The 19,190-nt window shown below is 42.6% G+C and overlaps 3 protein-coding genes across 39 annotated transcripts in view; all 3 read left to right on the forward strand.

Moving 5' to 3' along the window:
- POU2F3 (POU class 2 homeobox 3) overlaps positions 1-1,123 on the forward strand; it is an 86,573-nt gene extending 85,450 nt beyond the window's left edge. For all 27 annotated transcript variants that reach the window (XM_081541560.1, XM_081541559.1, XM_081541573.1 and 24 more), the window contains one exon: positions 616-1,123. In XM_081541560.1, the coding sequence (XP_081397686.1) occupies positions 616-655 (40 nt within the window). In that variant the 3' untranslated portion in view covers positions 656-1,123. The remainder of the gene's footprint in view (positions 1-615) is intronic.
- Positions 1,124-8,467: 7,344 nt separating this feature from the next.
- Positions 8,468-15,922, forward strand: TLCD5 (TLC domain containing 5). Of its 3 annotated transcripts, none has more exons than XM_081541618.1 (3): positions 8,468-8,662; positions 10,705-10,904; positions 12,621-15,922. In XM_081541618.1, the coding sequence occupies exons 2-3, from the start codon at positions 10,706-10,708 to the stop codon at positions 13,157-13,159; spliced, it is 738 nt and encodes a 245-aa protein (XP_081397744.1). In that variant the 5' UTR covers positions 8,468-8,662; position 10,705; the 3' UTR covers positions 13,160-15,922. The 3 variants fall into 3 exon arrangements, with proteins under 3 accessions (XP_081397744.1, XP_081397745.1, XP_081397743.1); XM_081541619.1 differs by lacking the exon at positions 8,468-8,662 and having other exon boundaries at positions 9,001-10,904; positions 12,621-12,693; positions 13,051-13,553; XM_081541617.1 differs by lacking the exon at positions 8,468-8,662 and having other exon boundaries at positions 9,001-10,904.
- Positions 8,468-19,190, forward strand: part of ARHGEF12 (Rho guanine nucleotide exchange factor 12) — a 168,578-nt gene continuing 157,855 nt past the window's right edge. For 6 of the 9 annotated variants that reach the window (XM_081541590.1, XM_081541594.1, XM_081541602.1 and 3 more), the window contains exon 1: positions 8,468-8,662. The gene's annotated coding sequence lies outside the window, so the exon portion shown is untranslated. Of the gene's footprint in view, positions 8,669-19,190 lie in introns of all 9 variants that reach the window. The other 3 variants (XR_014068822.1, XM_081541604.1, XM_081541609.1) reach the window with 1 other exon arrangement.

A 19,190-nucleotide genomic window follows, 5' to 3' on the forward strand; every position in this document is an offset into this window, starting at 1 on the left:
CAAGCCTGAGCTTCCCCGCATAGCTGACGCCCTGGGAGAGGGAAGAGGTGCTCCATCTTAACCTTGTGCTCCCGCCTGGGATGCAATGACAGAAGCAGCCTTCCAGAGCCTTGATTCAAAGATTCTCCTCTAAAAAGTGTTCCCAGAGTGGATGCCTCAAGAGGTTTCTTCCCCAGTTCAGAACAAAACAAGAGATTTGCAAGTCAGGCAATTAAAGACCTGAGCTTGTTTGAAGAAACGAACCCGTTTGTCCAAACTCAAACTATTTGGCAAGGCAGCCAGCTCTTAAGGGCCAACTGTTGCACACCCCCAAAGCTGGGAACTTCTCAACCACCCCCACCAAAAAGAAGATGGGAAAACATATAACACACGTTTAAAAGAAATTATTCTGAGATGTCATTCACATTCCATAAAATTTACCAATTTAAAGTGTACAAGTCAGTGCTTTTTATGACATTCATGGGATGGCGCAATTGTTGCCATATCTGATTCTAGAGCATTTTCAGCACCCCTAGAAAAAAAACCCTATATGTACCTGCTAGTGCTCACTGCTCATCCCCATCTTTCCTCATGGTTAGAAGCTGTCCGATTGACTTGTTCCTTCCTTCCTTCTAGATCTTGGTATCGATGGAGTCATCCCACCTACCTCCACTAAGACCAAAAAGTTTCTCCTCTGCCACCTGGCCCTGTATTCCCCACCAGAAGGAAGGGAGTCAAGCCTTCTCTGTATGGACAGATTACTTTCAGGAGAGAGAGCGGAAGAGGACGAGCCCAAACTCTTGTCTTCTTCGGAGCAAGGGCCTCCAGAGATCCAAACTGTGATTGAACCGTGTGCTGACTCCTAGCGCTCTTGAAACGCACATCGTTTCTAGGAGTTGTTCGTTTTTACCTTCCTCATCTGTGCCCTTCTCTAAATATTTCAGACAGTTTCCCTGCTGCAGTGGCCTTTGAAAAAGGACTTTTTATTATTCTCCAGCTCGTCTCCAGTTCATTCTGGGCACAGCCATTCACCTGGTGCCAAACTACCAGAGGGGAGAGAACGGGTTTTGACTCTGAACTTAGCCACAGTCTGAAACTGATTCTAGAATCTGTGAAAAGATTTGAATCTGATGTCTCCACCAAAGCTTTGATGTTTTTTCTGTTCAGCAAAGTTTTTATTTCACCCCAGTTTCTCTGTAGCCCCGTCCCCTTTTCTAGAACCAAATCCATTCATAAACGTGTTCTCCAAATTCCCTCCTCTTTACTCAGGCCCCTGGGCACATTTCTCTGCCCACAGGTGCTCTTCTGTCTGCTTCCTCGGCCCCAGAGTTCAGGAACACTTGTTTCTTCTCTCCTTCCCTGTGTTTCTCCTTTTCTCCTCCTCTCCCCTGTCTCCTGTTGCAGAAGGAGGAACACGAAAGCAAACACACAACAATTATGTTGGCAACATACCTGTATATAGCCCTTTCCTTTTTTTGCATTATGTTCTTCTCTCTTTAATGTGGAATTTTCCAGCAAAATGTTTAACTCAGGTGTGAATTTTGAAGATGTCTCTGTAATATATTATCTTCTTTAACAAAAAAGAAAGAAAGAAAAAAGATACCAAAGTGTGAACTACTGTGCTAGCTTCCATAGGAGTTCCCATGTGGGCTGGGAATCCTTGTTGATTTTTGCAGGAACATTCTTTCTCCAGTCTCTTTCTTTGTGGGCCAGTGTGTAACATGAAGCCATTGCAGAAATGGTCACTTTTTTTTTTTAAGACTGCATATCCAAGAAAATGTTGAGATTCAAAGGAATTTCTCTGTTCCTAAATAAATTTGTATAGTGATATATACAGTATTCCGCTATTGGTAAGAAGCTACTACTACTAAGTCGCTTCAGTCGTGTCTGACTCTGTGTGACCCTATGGACAGCAGCCCACCAGGCTCCTCTGTCCACAGGATTCTCTAGGCAAGAATACTGGAGTGGGTTGCCATTTCCTTCTCCAGTTGGTAAGAAGAGGTTTAGATTATTCTGTGTCTTTTGTTGTGGGGGGATGTGAGTGCATATAATGAAACAGGATGGATAAAGTGTTTCAAATTGGTGGATTAAGTTTATTATTCCCCCAACCAATGCTGAAGATGACATACATTAATATAGGGCTCTGAAGAGTTCAGAAATTCTACTTTTTTTGGCAGAACAACCTTGAGGAAAGTTCAGGTAAGAGGTTGGCCTCCTCATTTTGTAAGTGGGAGAATGGTAAATGTGTAAGGTCAAGTTGTTTGGAGACTTATGAGGTGAAGTCTGGGGCTAATAGCTCATATCTCGGAAATCCTGAAGGTCATGAAAGTGATAGTTGAGACAAGGGATGATTCAAAAGTCAAGTATATCTGGCTTTGGAATGCACTGTGACTTTTGATGAGGTAATTGAGAGGCAAGGAAGCTATCCTTGTGGTTTTTCTTGGGTTAATAAAAATTTAAGTAGTTACCATTTTTGAGGCAAACATTGACTGGTAGGAAAAGGAGACCCTTCAAAAACGTAATGACTAAAGGGAAGAAACTAAAATTAGCATTAAACATTTGTTGCAAATAGTAATATCCAAAGAGGAAATCTATATCCAAATAACTACAAATTAACTGGGTTTTTTTTGGATGGGGCTTATATTAAAAGTAATATTTTGTGTGGTGAAGTGGGAGAAAGCCTATTGGTAGTGGTTACTTTGTCAAGAAAAGACCTAGTTGAAAGGAGCTAGCTAAGAGTCAGACACAACTGAGCGACTTCACTTTCACTTTTCACTTTCATGCATTGGAGAAGGAAATGGCAACCCACTCCAGTGTTCTTGCCTGGAGAATCCCAAGGACGTCCCCTGATGGGCTGCCGTCTATGGGGTTACACAGAGTCGGACATGACTGAAGCGACTTAGCAGCAGCAGTAGCAGCAGGTATGCGCCTAAGAGACAAGAGAAGCCTGCAGCAATAATTTAATTGTATAAAGAAACTACTGTGCCACCCATAGGCTCATCTGTGCACATCTGTGCATACACACGTGTGTGCACTATTCCTTGTACACTTGTGGGTGCCAGAGTAGACACTTTCCTGCAGCAGTATTGGCTACTTTGATACCTTGTTCAGGTGAGTGCTGAAAGTTGATGTCCTGCACTGTCCATGAGTTTGGTGTTCACTCATTTGACCCTTTAACAAATATTTTATTTTTTCAGAGCAGTTTTAGGTTTACAGCAAAATTAAGAGGAAGCTACAGAGATTTCTTGTATACCTGTTGCTTCCCCATTATCATAGCTTTCCCCATTATCAACATCATTCATGAGAAAGTAATTTTTTTTTTTTTATTTCCAAGAATGAATCTACACTGACACATCACAATCACCCAAAGTCCATAGTTTACCATGGAGTTCTCTCTTGATGTTTTACCTTCTCTAGGTTTGGACAAAAGTACAATGATGCATATCCATCACTATAATATACAGAGTATTTTTCACTGCCCTAACAATCCTCTGTGCTCTACCTATTCATCTCTCTCCCTGCCATACCCTTACAGCCACTGATCTTTTTACTGTCACAATAGTTTTGCCTTTTCCAGAATGTCACGTGGTTGGAATCATAGTATACAGCCTTTCCAGATAGGCTTATTTCAATTAGTAATATGCATTTAAGTTTCTTTCATGTCTTTTCATGAGCTTGCTAGCTCATTTCTTTTTAATGCTGAATAATATTCTAATGTCTGGATGTACCACAGTTTATTTATTCGTTTACCTACCGAAGGACATCTTGGTTGTTTCCAAATTTTGGCAATTATGAATAAAGCTGCTATAAATATCTGTGAACAGGTTTCTGTGTAGTCATAAATTTTCAGTTCATTTAGGCAAATACCAAGGAGTGTGATTGCCAGATTGTGAGTACATTTAGTTTTTTAAGAAACCACCAAACTGTCTTCCCAAGTGGCTGAACCACTTTGCATTCTCACCAGCAATGTTATTAGAGTTCCTGTTGCTCTGCATCCTTGCTAGCCTTTGTTGTCAGTGTTTGGGATTTTGGTCATTTTAATAGGAATACAGTGGTTGTTTTAGGAATATATTGTTGTTTTAATTTGCATATTCCTGATGATATGATGTGGAACAACTTTTCACACACTTATTTATCATCTGTGTATCTTCTCTGGGAGATGTCTATTAAGATCTTTGGCCCATTTTTAAATCAAGTTGTCTGTTTTTCTACTGTTGAGTTTTAACAGTTCTTTGTATATTTTGGATAACAGTCCTTTATCAGATGTGTCTTTTGCAAATATTTTCTCCCAGTCTATGATTTCTCTTCTCATTCTCTTGATATTGTCTATTGCAGAACAGAAATCTTTCATTTTAGTGAAGTCCAGCTTGTTAATTATTTCTTTCATGGTCTGTCTCTGGTGTTGTATCTAAAAAGGCAACACCATACCCAGCATCATTTAGGTTTCCTCCTATGTTATTTTCTAAAAGCAGTTCCCAACCTTTTTGGCACCAGGGACCAGTTTCATGGGAGACAATTTTTCCACGGACCAGTGGGGAGCAAATGGTATGATTACCATCATGGTATATCAGGATGATTCAAGCACATTATATTTATTGCCCAGTTTACTTCTATTATTATTACATCAGCTCCACCTCAGATCATCAGGCATTAGATCCTGGAGGTTGGGGACCTCCTCTGTTCCAGGAGTTTTATACCTTTGTGTTTTACATTTAGGCCTGTGATCATTTTGAGTTAACTTTTGTGATGATGTAAGGTCTGAGTCTAGGTTCATTTTTTCACATGTGGATGTCCAGTTGTCCCAGCTCCATCTGTTGAAGACACTATCATTATCCTATTGTATTGCCTTTGCTCCTTTGTCAAAAATCAGTTGACTATATTTATGGGGGTCTATTTCTGGGCTAATTTGACCATGGTTTTTATAAAAGAAATAAACAGAATTGTAGTCTACCTGCTCAGCCTCCAGTAGCTTCCATTGACTGTTGCCTTGGAAAGTTGCCGAACAGAGTCAAACCTAAAAGGGGGTACCAATTCATTTTTCATGTCTGCAAGATCCTGTAAAATTCATCATTCCAGTCAAGTTTAACTGAAGCCTGGTTAGCTTCTTCAGCATCTAATTAGGTACAAGAGAATCAAAGGGCAACAACTAGTCATTGTCTAGGAGGAAAGAAAGGGAAAAAAATTGTTGCTGCTGCTTTTTGAACTTTCAAACTTTGATCTTGAGTCGACTCAAGACTGATGGGCTCGGCTGTGGGCTCCTAATACTAAGAGCTTTTGGTTCAACTAAGAGGATGAGTTTAGTTGCAGACTCAAATTAAGAATCCTGTCCTGGAGCTCAACCCAGTGTTCTGGGACAACCTAGAGTAGTGGGATGGGGAGGTGGATGGGAGGGGGTTCAGGAGGGAGGGGATATATGTAGCTGAGTCGTGTTGATGTGTGGCAGAGGCTAACACAATATTGAAGAGCAATTGTCCTACAATAATTGTATTTTGTTCTATACTTCTCGATATTGTACAATTATAATCTTTGACAATTAAAAAAAAATAGATAAGCTAAAAAAAAAAAGAATCCTGTCCTGAGCCCCCAGATTGCCGGCTCAGTGCTCCTCCCTCCTGTGCACACTGCTTCCCCTGGCTACATTCATGGACGGTGTTTGCTGACTCTTCTGTTTTCCTGATAGACCATGGGGAGCTCCTTGTATCTGTCTGTCTTTTTCTCTGTATCCTCATGACTAGTACTGTGACAAGGACACAATAGGCAATTCAGGTTTTCAAAACTTGAACTCTTTCTTTTAACCTCTAAACAACTTCTAATAAGAGCTGTGAATGAAGAACACATAGTACCATCTTGTAGGAGACTCCAGGGGAGTGGAGGCAGCCTACCCTTGTGGTTAAGAGTATGACCTCCAATGCCATATTGCCTGGGTTCATTACCCAAATCTGCCTCCTACTAGTCATGTCACTTTGGGCAATTTCCTTTAGTGCTCTGTGACTCAGTTTCTCACCTGTAAAATGGGGATAACAACAATATCCATCTCCAAGAGTTGTTGTGAGAATTAATGACTTAATATGTATATATATATGTAAAGTGCCTGGAACAATGCTTGATACATTAATAAGTGTTATCTGTTATTATTGTGATTATTATGATTGTTATTGTTAGTAAAATAAATTGGTGGAGAGCTTCCTGTTCCCTGAACAGGCCAGAACTTTCCTGGGGAACGCCACAGTTGACAAGCCTGTGATTTGGTGGAACAAGGATTGTGGCCAAAGATACATGAATTAATAAAATTTAATCCCAGGTAATGGAGTTTGAACCTGGAATCCCAGCCACCCCAGGATAAAGGTCCAATATAGGCTCAACTGGAAGAACTAGCACTTTCCCTTATCCCCTCAGCCATTAGACTCCTGAAGGCTTTAATTCATATTCTGTTCTTTCCTGGGAAATGGTGGCAGCAAGAAGATAATTCCAGATTCAGATACTAGAAGAACCATAACAAAAACAAATGGGGAAAGAAAGTGAAAAGTGAAAAAAAAAAAAAAAACAAATGGGGAGAAGGTGAGATATGCATACCATCTATTCATTTAGTGAAATGGACCTCTCCTTGTTTTCTTTCTTCAAGCTATTATTATTACTTATCTGGTATATTCCAATCCACTTGTGACAGGTTGTCTTCTCCAATTCATCTTATACTGATTTTCATTGAGTATCTATATAGCAGTGATCTCAACTTTGCTTACACAATGGAATTACCTGGGAAACTTAAAAAAAAAATTGACACACACAGATTCTGATTTACTTTGCCTGGGATGTGGCCCAGGGAAATGGGACTTTCAAAAACACCTCAAGTGAGTCTGTTGTACTGTCATGGTTGAGATCGCTGCCTGAATGTGCATACAGATCACTGGGGACTTTGTTAAAAATGCAGACTTGATTCAGTAGATCCAGAGTTAGGGTCTGAGAATTTGTGTTTTTAACAAACTCTCAGTTAATGCAGATTGGAGTAGCAAGGACTTGGGAACATGATAAAATTATTCCCTTGCCCAAAATCATCATAGGTTTCCTGTTATCTGCATAATATAATGCCTCAGCCTGTCATCCTAGGCTAGCATCAGTAATGAAAAGTCCTCTAACATCAGTGTCTCCCAAATATGACTAATCATCTGAATGATCTATGAGCAGGTTTTAATAGATATAGATTCCTGAACCTCACACTAAGCCTATTAAAGCACAACCTTCAAGGTGCAGCCTGAACAAAGGGTATTTTGAAAACACTTCCCAAGTGATCTAGAGGGGCATTCAGATTTAGGAGCACCAGTATGCTTCCAATATATATTTGCAGCCTCACTTCCCTTTCATTCAAGCGGCAAACGTTTATTGCACCTGCCTTTGTACCAGGTAGAGGTACCAGGGAAACAAAGATGAAAGGAGTGTGACCCTGACTCTCAAGGGGCTGGCAAAACAAATGACCCAAACTATTTACTATTCCCCAAACGTGGCCTAAAAGCTCACACTTCTGCTCAAGGTCTTCTCTTCTTAAGAATATCTGGGCCCCTCAGCATCCTATCATTGCCTGTCTTGATCAACCAACCCAGATGCCCTCTTTTTAAAAATTAATTAATGAATTTGGCTGCATTGGGTCTTAGTTGCAGCATTCAGGATCTTTAGTTGTGGCATGTGGGATCTAGTTCCCTGACCAAGGATTGAACCAAGGCCTCCTGCATTGAGAGCATGGGGTCTTAACCACTGGACCAATAGGGAAGCCCCTTAGATGCCCTCTTTACCCTATTTACATCTCCACACTTTCATTTAGCTATCTCTTCAAACTCACTTTCCTTGGTATCAAAACAGATTCAGAGAGGAGAGAGGATTAACCCAAAGTGAGGTAACAACAACAATAATCAACATTTATGTAACAAATTCCATGTGCCAGGCATTCTGTAAGCACTTTACACATGTCAAGTGTGTAAAATTCTTGCACTAACCCAATGAGACAGCTATTATTATTACTACCCCCATTCTGTGGGTGAGAAAACAGAGGCACAGAAAAGTTAAGTAACTTGTCCAAAGATACACAGTCAGTAACCAAGCTGGATTTACTCTTAAAGCCTTATTCTCTACTGCCAAGGTAGTGAGAGGGCTGACCTGAAAAGGAATAGATAACTTCTGATTTTCAGGCCTGAGCACTTTTCTGGAAATTGGTTATTTGTTTGCCTGTTTAAGTTAAACGCAAAAGTGAAATTCCCCACAGTGCCTAGTAGGGGTGTAAGCACTTAGTAGGTGCTCTCCAACTGGTTATGGGATGGGCCATCACATCGTGGGACCAGGGGATGGATAGTGTTCTAACAAAGACAACAAACAAACAAGTAAGCAAGGACAACAGTCTGCAGGTCTCACGTCACTATTAGGTCATTATCACCCCTCACACCCCCGCCCCTCGCCTCCCCAGGCCTGCGTGAAGAAGAGGGGATCCTCCCGCCCGCTTTCTGAACAGTCCCGGGTCCAGCTCTGGCTGTGCGCTCCGTCCTCCCAGCCAGCAGGTGCCCCCAGACCCCCGGCTCCTCCTCTGCCGCCGTCAGAGCCTCGTCCTCCCTTCCCTCTTTCCGCTGCTTCCTGCTCCTGGGGATCCCGGTCCTGAGCTCTGGGGCCGAGGCGCCCGAGGCTTTCCGGGGCGCTGGACCAGGTAACTGCGCGGCGCGAACCACCCGACTCCGGCGGCCGGCTTGGGCTCCGGACGTGGGTGGCCTGGCCTGCCTGGCCCGCTGAGGGGGGCGAGGGTGGGAGAAGGAAGCCGGCAGATGGCCTGGCCTGGCCTCCGAGGGGAGAGGGCCTCCTTCTGCCTTTGGGCGCCGATGGGATGCCGGCATAACGGTCCGGCTCAGGTGCGCCGCAGCCGGGCGTGGCCGCAGCGTAGGTAGGCACGTCCGGGGGAGAGGCGCCGAGGTTGCCGCTGGCTCCAGCCACGCCTGCTCCGGGGCCCAGAGCCAGGTGGGCCCGCCCAGCGCTCCTCCTCCCGAATCTGGCGCTGGACAGGGAGGAGCGAGGACTGGAGCTTTGAAATTCTGAGCTGAACCGGCCATCGGCCATCTAAATACCCTGCCATCCTTTCACCCAAGAGTGAAAAGCCCAAACGCGGAGATCGAGTGACATTCCCAAGGTCACAGCATTGTATCTGCCATTTACGAATGTCTATTCTTTTACTTGTTTGTAAATGGCCTACTGTTCCCTCTGTTCTGCCGGGGAATTAGGATTCAGGGAAGAAGACTCTAAAAATACTAATCAGCATAACCAAAAGAGCTGATCCGTATTACTCCGGCTGGTGACCCTGGCCTTTAAAAGGAAGTGAGAGAGGACGGTTCTCTTCACTCTGGGGCCTTTGTACTTCTGGCTCTTGCTCGGAAAATTGGCCTGGAAGTTTTACGAAATTCTCTCAGAATTCCTTGTCAGAACTGGGCTGGATTATAAAGTTTTATCGGTCATTTCCCCCTCTACTTTCTCTCTCTTTTAAACTGAAGCTCGAGAGGTGAAAGTGATTGGTCCACACACTCATAGCTATTTAGGGGCAGAAATAGAATTGGAACTCAGGTCAGTGATTGACACCTGCTGTTTTCTTAAGTAGAAGTCTGGTTTCAGATGAAAGCTGTACTGCACTTGACCTTCATAAAGCCCTCTTGGGATAGCATTCTTGGGAGTGGCTTGTGTACTGATGCGTGTTGGTCCACAGATACTATTTCACTTGTCACAATAGGGTTAAACAGTGAGTGTAGCCATGCAGAAAATTCCTGCTGAGATGAGACAGATATCTGAAATGTTTTTTTTTTTAGCTTTTTAATTTGTACTTTCAGTAGAGGGACTAATGAATATTAATAAGGACATCTTGGTTATTTTCAGATTTTCATCCTGTCTGACTCTATTGACTCCATTATTCTTGTTGTTGTCCTGGTATATTTATCACCAGTAAGAATGTCAAAGTGTAGCTTTCTGACTTTGTTTCATTTTTAACTAAATAATTTCCTTAAAGATATTTTTATATATTGACAAAAACTCCCCACTTGTACCTCAAAATCCTGCTTCCCTCTTGGTCAGTTTTTGAGTTGAATTATAAAACTGAATAGAACTAGCTTCTTTTTTTTCCCTTCCAAAATATCTAGGTCTTTGTTTAGTTCTATCTTCAGGTTTACCTCATTTTGATTTTGACTGGTAAACCCATAATTCAAACCCAAACTTCAGTTGAGTTTAGTTATCAGTTTAAAAGCACATTAAACTCTCATGTGTCATATGACTTATAGCAGAGACCACAAGTGGTGGAGGTATTTTTTTTGTGAGAGCTTCTTATTGGGATTTTTTGAAATATGAACACATCTAATACGTGTATTATATTACTTGTGTCTTACCTCGTAGTCCAAGGTCAGTCATCACTGGGAGGTTATTGACATTTACTCATCATTACAACATGTTGTATTAGACTGTCTGCTAACTCAGAATGTAGTTCCTGCTTTTTGGTTTACAGTTTTGACCAGTTATCTCTAAGGAACACGCAATCAGAATCACAGCCCCACTTCAGTGGAAGATTCTTGGCAATGTAGATAAGGAAAAAGTATTTCTGTGAAGGCAATATTTTTGTAGTGTCTTACGGTAGAAATGAAGACATATACTCACTATGACCCCATGCTGTTTTCTTCGGGTGCATTCTCTGTTTTTCTGGTTTTGGTCTTTTCATCATAGGATGGCCTTGGCTCTGTGTCTGCAGGCACTGTGCAGCCTTGGCGGCTGGCTCTCGCTCTACGTTTCTTTCTGTCGCCTGAATAAGCACCGGAGCTATGAGTGGAACTGCCGGCTGGTTACGTTCACCCACGGAATCCTCTCGATAGGTCTCTCAGCTTATATTGGCTTCATTGATGGCCCTTGGCCTTTTACCCACCCAGGTATGTGGGAGACATTAGAGAATTTTCCCTTAGGAATTTATGATTTGGAGGTAGTCTTAGAAGGATGGGAGTTTTCCACAGAATTTGTACAATACTGAAGAATATTGAAGAATAATTACTATTATAATGTGCTTTGGGAGTCTTTATTCATCTTCATTGTTAATTCTGATATTGTATGCATCACCTTTTGTTTCTGCTTTTCATAACTCTATTTTTAAAACAATTTTAATTGCTTTTTACAATTTAATTGATCAAAATGTATAAATTACAAAAGCAATATCAACATTTTCTACCACCAGCCCCAGACAGACAGACAATAATGGACTGTATAATACATACTTTTTGGTAACCTGCAATTTTTACTTGATTGTATATTCAAAGGACATCATCTTTCCATGTCTATGTACATAGATCTTCCTTATCCTTTTCAGTTGTTATATAATATTGTGTTGTATGCATTTGCTATCCTTTATTTAACCAATACTTCATTATTTGGGGTAGCTGTATTAATTTTTAAGCTGCCATATGTATTGCTAAGTGTTCCTTAGAATACAAAACCTGTATCCCCTTGAATTAGTTTGCTGGGGTTTACTACAGACTGGGTAGCTTAAGTGACAAAGATTGATTTTCTCACAATTCTGGAGGCTAGAAGTCCAAGATCAAGTTGGTACGTTTGATTTCTTCTAAGGCTTCCCCTCCTTTGTGTGCAGATAGCTGCCTTCTTGCTGTCTTCACATGGTCTTTTGTGCCTAGTGTCCTCATTTTATAAGAACACCACCCTAATGACTCTATTTTAATTTAATTACCTCTTCAAAGGTCCTGTCTCCAAATATAGTCATATTTGAGGTGCTAGGGTTCAGCCCTTCAACATATGAATTTTGCGGGGACATAGTTCAATCTGTAAGTTCCATAGAATATGATTTTTTTTTAAATTCCTTAGATTCTTTTTCTAATTTCTTTATAATCCCATATGGAGTTTCTGAATTTCCTCCTCAAACCATCAAACTGATAGGAAGCAATGCTTAAGCTTTATGTTTTACATGAAGGTTCTTAATGGATTCAAACATGTCAGGTCCTTGCACCCTATGTTCTTGCATATGGGAACATACTAACTTTGGGGGTTCTCTCCAGAGTCCACTTTCAAAACAAGTTAGGGCCACCAGTGTCCTATAGTCTAACCCATTAAGCTAAGAAATTAATCTGACGTTTGGGACAGAGTAACATTTCCATTATGGTTTATTATAGGATATTGAATATTGCCCTTTTGCTATATAGTAGGATCTTGTTTTTTTGTCCATTCCATATATGATAGTTTGCATTTGCTAGTGGGATAGAATAACAGTCTGGAAGCAGACTTTTAGCTGGTTAAAAAAAAAGAAAGAAAGAGACTGTAGGATTTTAATTGAAAGAACAAAATAACTCGATTTTATGCTGCTACACAGAGAGGACACTGGATCATTGCTGGTGTTCGAATCACTCACTGAAATCTGATACATCAGAACAGCATGTCCTGGGGCCTGTAATATTGCTTTGATAGAGACCAAAGTTTTAGATTTTAGTCTTTTTTTTTTTTTTGGTTGTCTCTAAAAAGCATGTGCCTGCCATTGCTTTTATTTTCAGTGATTCCAAAAGGTTTGAGAAAGAGCAACACAGGATCCCTTTATAAGCCAGCACAATTCCTAGCACTCAATTTGCTTCTGTCTTGGTTTATTTCAGGCTCACCCAATACACCTCTCCAAGTGCACGTTCTGTGTCTCACCTTGGGCTACTTCATCTTCGACTTGGGCTGGTGCATCTACTTCTGGTCTGAGGGGCCTCTGATGCTGGCTCACCATACACTGAGTATCTTGGGCATCATCATGGCCCTGGTGCTTGGAGAGTCAGGCACAGAGGTCAATGCGGTCCTCTTTGGAAGCGAGATTACCAACCCCCTGCTACAGATGCGCTGGTTTCTTCGTGAAACAGGCTATTACCATAGTTTCACTGGAGATGTGGTGGATTTCCTCTTTGTGGCCCTGTTCACTGGAGTGAGGATTGGCGTAGGAGCTCGCCTCCTCTTCTGTGAAATGGTCTCACCCACGCCCAAGTGGTTTGTGAAGGTCGGGGGAGTAGCGATGTACGCGGTGTCTTGGTGTTTCATGTTTAGCATCTGGCGCTTTGCATGGAGGAAAAGCATCAAGAAGTACCACACCTGGAGAAGCAGGTGGAGTGAGGAGTGGCAGCTCAGACTTAATGGACATCTCAAGACACACTAGCCAAGGCTTGCTCTGGACAATGGATTAGGTTAAGTCAGCCACCGGAACCAGGTTGGATATATGGCCGTTACAGAATCATGCTTATTACAAACTTAGATTACAAAAAAGGGCTAAATTTATTGATTTGTTTGAAAGTCAGTCTTGGAGCAGAACACATTCCAGTATTAAAACGCTAACTTCTGCAGCAGCACAGCTGTGGAAAGTGAGACTACCAGCAGTAGTTGCGAGTAAGTCAGAGCTGTGAGATGAGTGTGCTGCATTCCTTGTAGGTTGTGGTGACCCTGGCTGTTCTGTTCCTGGGAGGCTTGATGATCAGACAGCTTAGAAAGGAACTCAAAAAACATTAGTGCAATTTCTTCCTTATTCCTTTGAATAAACAAATGTTTATTCTTGGTTTCTGTGTAGCAGCTTAAAGAAATGCACCCCATTTACTATAAAGTGAGGGACTTTCAAGAAGTAACTTGGATCAGGAAATTGAGAGCAGGATAGGGGGTGAAACCATGACAGTGGTAGGGGGCTACTTCCTGAGCCTCCCTATACCATATACTTGGTATATACCATATAGGACTCCCTGTACTTGGGGGTACATACCTTTAGGCATGCTGCGTCACTAGGAAGACTCACAGGACAGAGCACTTTGTTGTACTCAGAGCTTTGATTTATTACAGCAAAAGGATGCAATGAAAAATCAGCCAAAGGAAAAGGCACCTGGAGCAGAGTACAGGGGAAACCAGCCCCAAGCTTCCAGAGCCCTCTCCCAGTGGAATCATGCAGGATGTGCTAATTCCTCTAGCAATGATCTGTTCAAAGTATGTATGAAATGTCTAGAAGAAAGCTTGTTAGAGACTCCGTATCCAAGGTTTCAATTGGGGGCTGGTGCCATAGGCAGTCTTTCCATTGTGTGCAAAAGTCAGCCTTTTCCTGACTCCCAGAAGGAAAGGAGGTTTTTGCCATGAACCGCATTATTTGTGCAGTTTAGAGTCAGTGAGCCAGTCTCACCAGTTCATGTGGGAACCTTCCTGACGAAATCTAAGTCCCCGGATGCTGGCCAAGGGCCAACCTTGCAGACAGCCCTTTCTAGGGCTGCTCTATTAACTCTTTTCTGCACAAAAACCATAGAGCTAGAGCTTCGGATGAGAGATGAATGAGGTGTGGGCAGATTTACCGAGTCCTGTTGTACGGGTTCTGCCCTACCAGAAAACTATGCCAGTTCTCAGGGCTTTTGTGCATTAATCTCCTAGGCATGAAAGGCTGTGACTGAATTCCGTAGGGATTTACCATGTAGATTCCACTGGGCTTGAGATGCCAGTTCAGGTTTCAGCTCTGCTATACATACTGCAAACCAGAACTAAAGACCAAATGTCCCGGCCTCAGGGTGATGAGGCTGTTTTTTTGTTTTTTTTTTCCATTTCAGATACATTCCCTGTTCATCTTGTTACTACTTTTTCTCTGGAAAAGGTGCCACTCTCTCTGGAAAGTATATTATGAAAAAGCCAATGTTAGGAGGAAAAAAATATTTCTTAGTCAATAGTCTCTCATCTTACCTAGGAAAAGCAAGAACAAAAGTGTAGTAAAAGGGCTTAGGAAGTGAGAATTCTTAGGTTCTTTGAACGAATTTGGCTACTCACCTGCCAGATCCTTTGGGCAGGTCACTTGTTTACTCTTTACCTCCGTTTGAACCGTACTGTCAATAAACGAAATACCCCATTGCATATTTCATAGAGACATTAGGTGGCTTTTCATTAATGAAGGTTTTTAATGTAGGGCTTTTATGGGAAAAAAGGGAAGTTTTATTTATTTGTTCGTTTGTTATTTATTCAGTCAATTGTGTTGTTGAGACCATGTAGTGCGACCAAGTAGCTCAGCTGATGAGCAAGGGTCGGGGCTGTTGAAGTCAGGGCTGGAGGTCAGTAGGAAGTGTCAGCCCATTCGATGGTCACTGGTAATCCTAGCTTAATGAGTGGTTCTTGAAAATGGACATCATTGTCCAGGCATGAGTGGTTGGAACCACATGAAGTCATCATTGCTCTGGGAAAAAACAGCTTTAAAGGCATGTTAACTATGGGTCTTTTAAAATGACTGTCATTTGGTTAAGGAGATTTGCTGGACATGAGAATAATCTGACAGTTGCATCCCCAACTCCTTTTTTTCTATGAGCCATATCCCTGAAATGCTGGTTAGCTACTTTCCAATAAGATTGTGGTCAAAGTAGGATGCTAGGGAATGCTGATTTTAGCAAAAGCCTAGTTAAAAAAGTGTGGCTTGGCACCAAAAAAAAAAAAAAAAGGAAGAAAAGAGCCGTCTCTTGAATTTTGGCACAGTGCAACCTGTCCCATACCAGACGAATGAATAGACTTAATCTGGTACCAATTCTTTTCTCCTCACGCCTCAGAAGTGAAGGGATTGCAGACCTTGCTCTTTTAGGGGAATGTACTTAGATTTCTTGAATTTCAAGAAATCTAACTAATGATAAGGGAAGGAGAATCCCTCATTTCAGCTTTTTCTTGATGTTGTAGCTGATAACTCTGAAGGCAACTTGCAGAGACAGAACTGTGAAATGAAGGTGACTCAGCAGTTAAGATGCTGAGTTTGTCCATGACAGGTACTGAAGGGCTAATTAACATGTGGTATGGTCAGACACATGAAGTACTCATTTGCATTCAGATTACTATGTAATAATTATTAACACTGCTCAAGAAGAACTTATATTTCAATAAGATTTATACTAAATTTTATAAAAATAAACAACTTTTTATCAACCCAGGGTCTGGCTTTATGTCTTTCTTGTGGTTCTGCCAAGAAGCTTAAAAAAAAAAAAAAAGGCTTTGGCCTGCAGAAAGGTTGAACCATATTTATACTTACCAGTAAAATACTTCTTAGCTGCTCTTATCCACCATTCTTAATATTGTTTATTTTTTGAGGCAACAATCTACATACAGAAAGCAGTTTGCCAAAAGAAGGAGGAAGAACTTAATTTCTTATTTTGCCACCTGTTTCAGTTGTTGCTCAGTCACTCAGTCGTGCCTGACTCTTTGCAACTCCATGAACTGCAGCATGCCAGGCTTCCTTGTCCTTCACCATCTCCTGGAGCTTGCTCAAACTCATGTCCATTGAGTCGGTGATGCCATCCAACCATCTCGTAGTCTATTGTTCCCTTCTCCTCCTGCCTTCAATCTTCAAAAGCATCAGCGTCTTTTCCAATGAGGCAGTTCTTCGAAGCAGGGGGCCAAAGTATTGGAGCTTCAGCTTCAGCATCAGTCCTTCCAATGAATATTCAGAATTGATTTATGATTGACTGGTTTGATCTCCTTGCAGTCCAAGGGACTCTCAAGAATCTTCTCCAACACCACAGTTCAAAAGCATCAAATCTTTGGTGCTCAGCCTTCTTTATGTTCAGCCTATTTCAGTAGTTGCCTTGAAAATGATGATGTCCAGTTGGGTCCATGAAGACAGGGCCTTCTGCTCTCTTCGGACTCTGCTTCCAAAGACTGGAACAGTGTTAGACACATAGTAGGTGCTCATTGTGTGCTCAGTCATGTCCGACTCTTTACAGCCCCAGGGACTGTAGGCCACCAGGCTCCTCTGTCCACTGGATTACCCAGATAAGAATACTGGAGTGGAGTGCCATTTCCTCCTCTAGGGGGATCTTCCCAACCCAGGGATCAAACCCAAGTTTCTTACATTTCCTGCATTGGCAGGTGGATACTTTACCACTAGAGCCACTTGGGAAGCCAGGTGCTCAATGAGCAGCTTGAAAGAATGGATGAGGGCCTGAGAATATAATCTAGAATAACCCCCCATTGGAAAACCTCAAAGAGCATGCACAGTGGATAGGTGTCATCAATGTCATTTTTCTAGGTAAAGAACTAATGTCCCTGCAGAGTGTGTTCTGCCTAAATTGGTGTGACTATTGTGAAGGTATTCTATACACAGACTCTAGAACAGTCTAGAGCTACCAAAAGCTGTAAAGAGGCTTTCGGGGACTTTTTTTTTCTTTTTTTTACCATGAGAGCTTTGTGCGTGAATACAGAGATTTTCATTATTAAAAAAGATAGCTCTGGAGTGAATAACCACTGGCTTAATTAAATCCTTTGCTTACCATCTTCTGAAGCTTTCCCACAGCAAATGGCCTCTTTGCTCACAGCTAGAACTTGGGTCTGTTTAGTTCTTGAAAGCAGCCTGCCAAGAGGTTTTGTATGCAAGGAAGAGAAGGTGAATTAGGAAACTTTCCCAGTTTGTTTTATTCCTGAAGCTCGTGGAGTGAGGCATTCTTGAAGGGAAGAGGGAAAGTCATTTTTAAAATGCATGATTTGATGAGTCATTGGGTCCGATTAACTTGATACCCACGCTGTGAAATTGTTGGAATAGGGCAAAAAAGATATTTAGTATGTCTAAAAGTTTGCGGATAAGGTTTGAATTTTGGTCGCTGTATACAGACTGATGAAGCTCTTTCCAGTTATCTATGGAAAATGCACAATTTAATTAAGAGTTTTCAGGACAGAATTATCATGCTAGGGTACACCAGCAGGTGGCAATGTGTCCTGGTCTGATCATTAGGAAAGGGGCTTGGAACCCTATTCTGCTTCTTTTCTTTCCCAAAACAAACATTACAAAATTAGTTGGCTGTGCCCTGGACTTAAAAAAAAAAAAATCGAGCAATAAAGAGTCATCTTTGGCCTCTGTTTATCTTTTTTTTTTTTTTTTTTTTAACCCAGTTCTAACGTCAGCTTAGCTCATGCATCTCTTCAGGGATAATGATCCTTTCATGCGCTGTTGCGGACTGACTTTTAGAAACAGCATTGTTAAGAGGTAATTGTTTCCTTTCTCCACATCCACTGTTTTTTGGATTTGCTTTGCCACTTGATTTCCAAAAAAAGGTTAAAGACCCTTACCCACCAATACAGGTTGGAACCCGAAAGTCTGAAAATGGTTGTATGAAAAGACAGCCACTTCAGATGTTTGCAGGCGGAATGGAAGAAATATATTGTACATGGTACTTGAATCGCTACAATCCTGAGTTACGCAACCATAAAACTGGATGGGTGTCTAAACCTACTACCCAGTAGGAAAAAAAACATATATATATTTGGGAACTCTTCAAAGAGAACTGTAATGTAACAGGATAAATAAACTGCCCCCCCCCATTTCTTTCCACAGCAAGCTTGTTAAGCCGCTGTGGAAAGCACCATGTTGCTCAATTTGGCAAATAACACATTTCATTTTGCCAAGGCAGAAGCAGCCTAAAAGCAACATTATACGAAGAAATCCTGGCTCCAATTCCCAAACTCTGTCTCCCCATTCTTATATACACTTCCATCCTCCAACCCTCCGCCAGGAGCCAAGACTTTTTTGCGCTGCAGCCCCTGCCCTGGGCCGAGGCCAGCAGGTGCCCCAGGTGAGCGGCCAAGGCCAAAACCTCTCTCTGCTGGGGTCTGATTCACGAGCGAGCAGCGGAGTCCGGACAGCCGGACCTGAGTTTGCTTCCATTCGCCAAAAAACCGTCTGTGCGTGTTATCAGAAAAGGAGAACAAGTATGCTCCCTTAAGGAATACAAGTTTCTAGGACAAGGGGGTGAGTAATTTCCAAAGAGCCTCTCTCACCCTCAACTCCTCGGGACTGGGGGCGTGCTCTCTGGGGGAAAGCCGAGTTAGTGCAAGCTAGACCCCAAAGTAGCAACCTCCGGCGTTCGTGGGTTCCCTCGGACAACCTTAGGTTGGCGCGTGGGACTCTCAGGGTCGCACGGTGCCCACCTCCCTCTGCCCCCGCAGAACTACTTTTTCGCTCCCCCCCAAGACTCCGGCGGAGGCGTCCGCGCGGGGGCGGTGGCACCCGCGATCGGTGAGCGGAGGCACCCGCGATCGGTGAGCGGAGGCGGCGGCACCCGCGGTCGGTGAGCGGAGGCGGCGCGCGGGGCGGCGAGCGTGGGGGGCTGGGGACGCCCCGCGCGCCGCGGAGGGATCCCGGGTGAGGCGGCTTCCCGAAGTCAGAGGGGAGGAGGCCAAAAAAGTCGGCGGGGGAGGGGAAAGGCGAG

Source organism: Giraffa tippelskirchi, chromosome 11, assembly GCF_054371585.1.
Source record: "Giraffa tippelskirchi isolate mGirTip1 chromosome 11, T2T-mGirTip1v1.2.pri, whole genome shotgun sequence".
Classification (NCBI taxonomy): domain Eukaryota; kingdom Metazoa; phylum Chordata; class Mammalia; order Artiodactyla; family Giraffidae; genus Giraffa; species Giraffa tippelskirchi.

Bases quoted from the DNA above. Each gene is read 5' to 3' on its own strand.
- TLCD5 (XM_081541617.1), top strand. From the start codon at position 10,640: ATGACCCCATGCTGTTTTCTTCGGGTGCATTCTCTGTTTTTCTGGTTT. The intron at 10,905-12,620 runs GTATGTGGGAGA...GGTTTATTTCAG, and splicing joins TTGGCCTTTTACCCACCCAG to GCTCACCCAATACACCTCTC.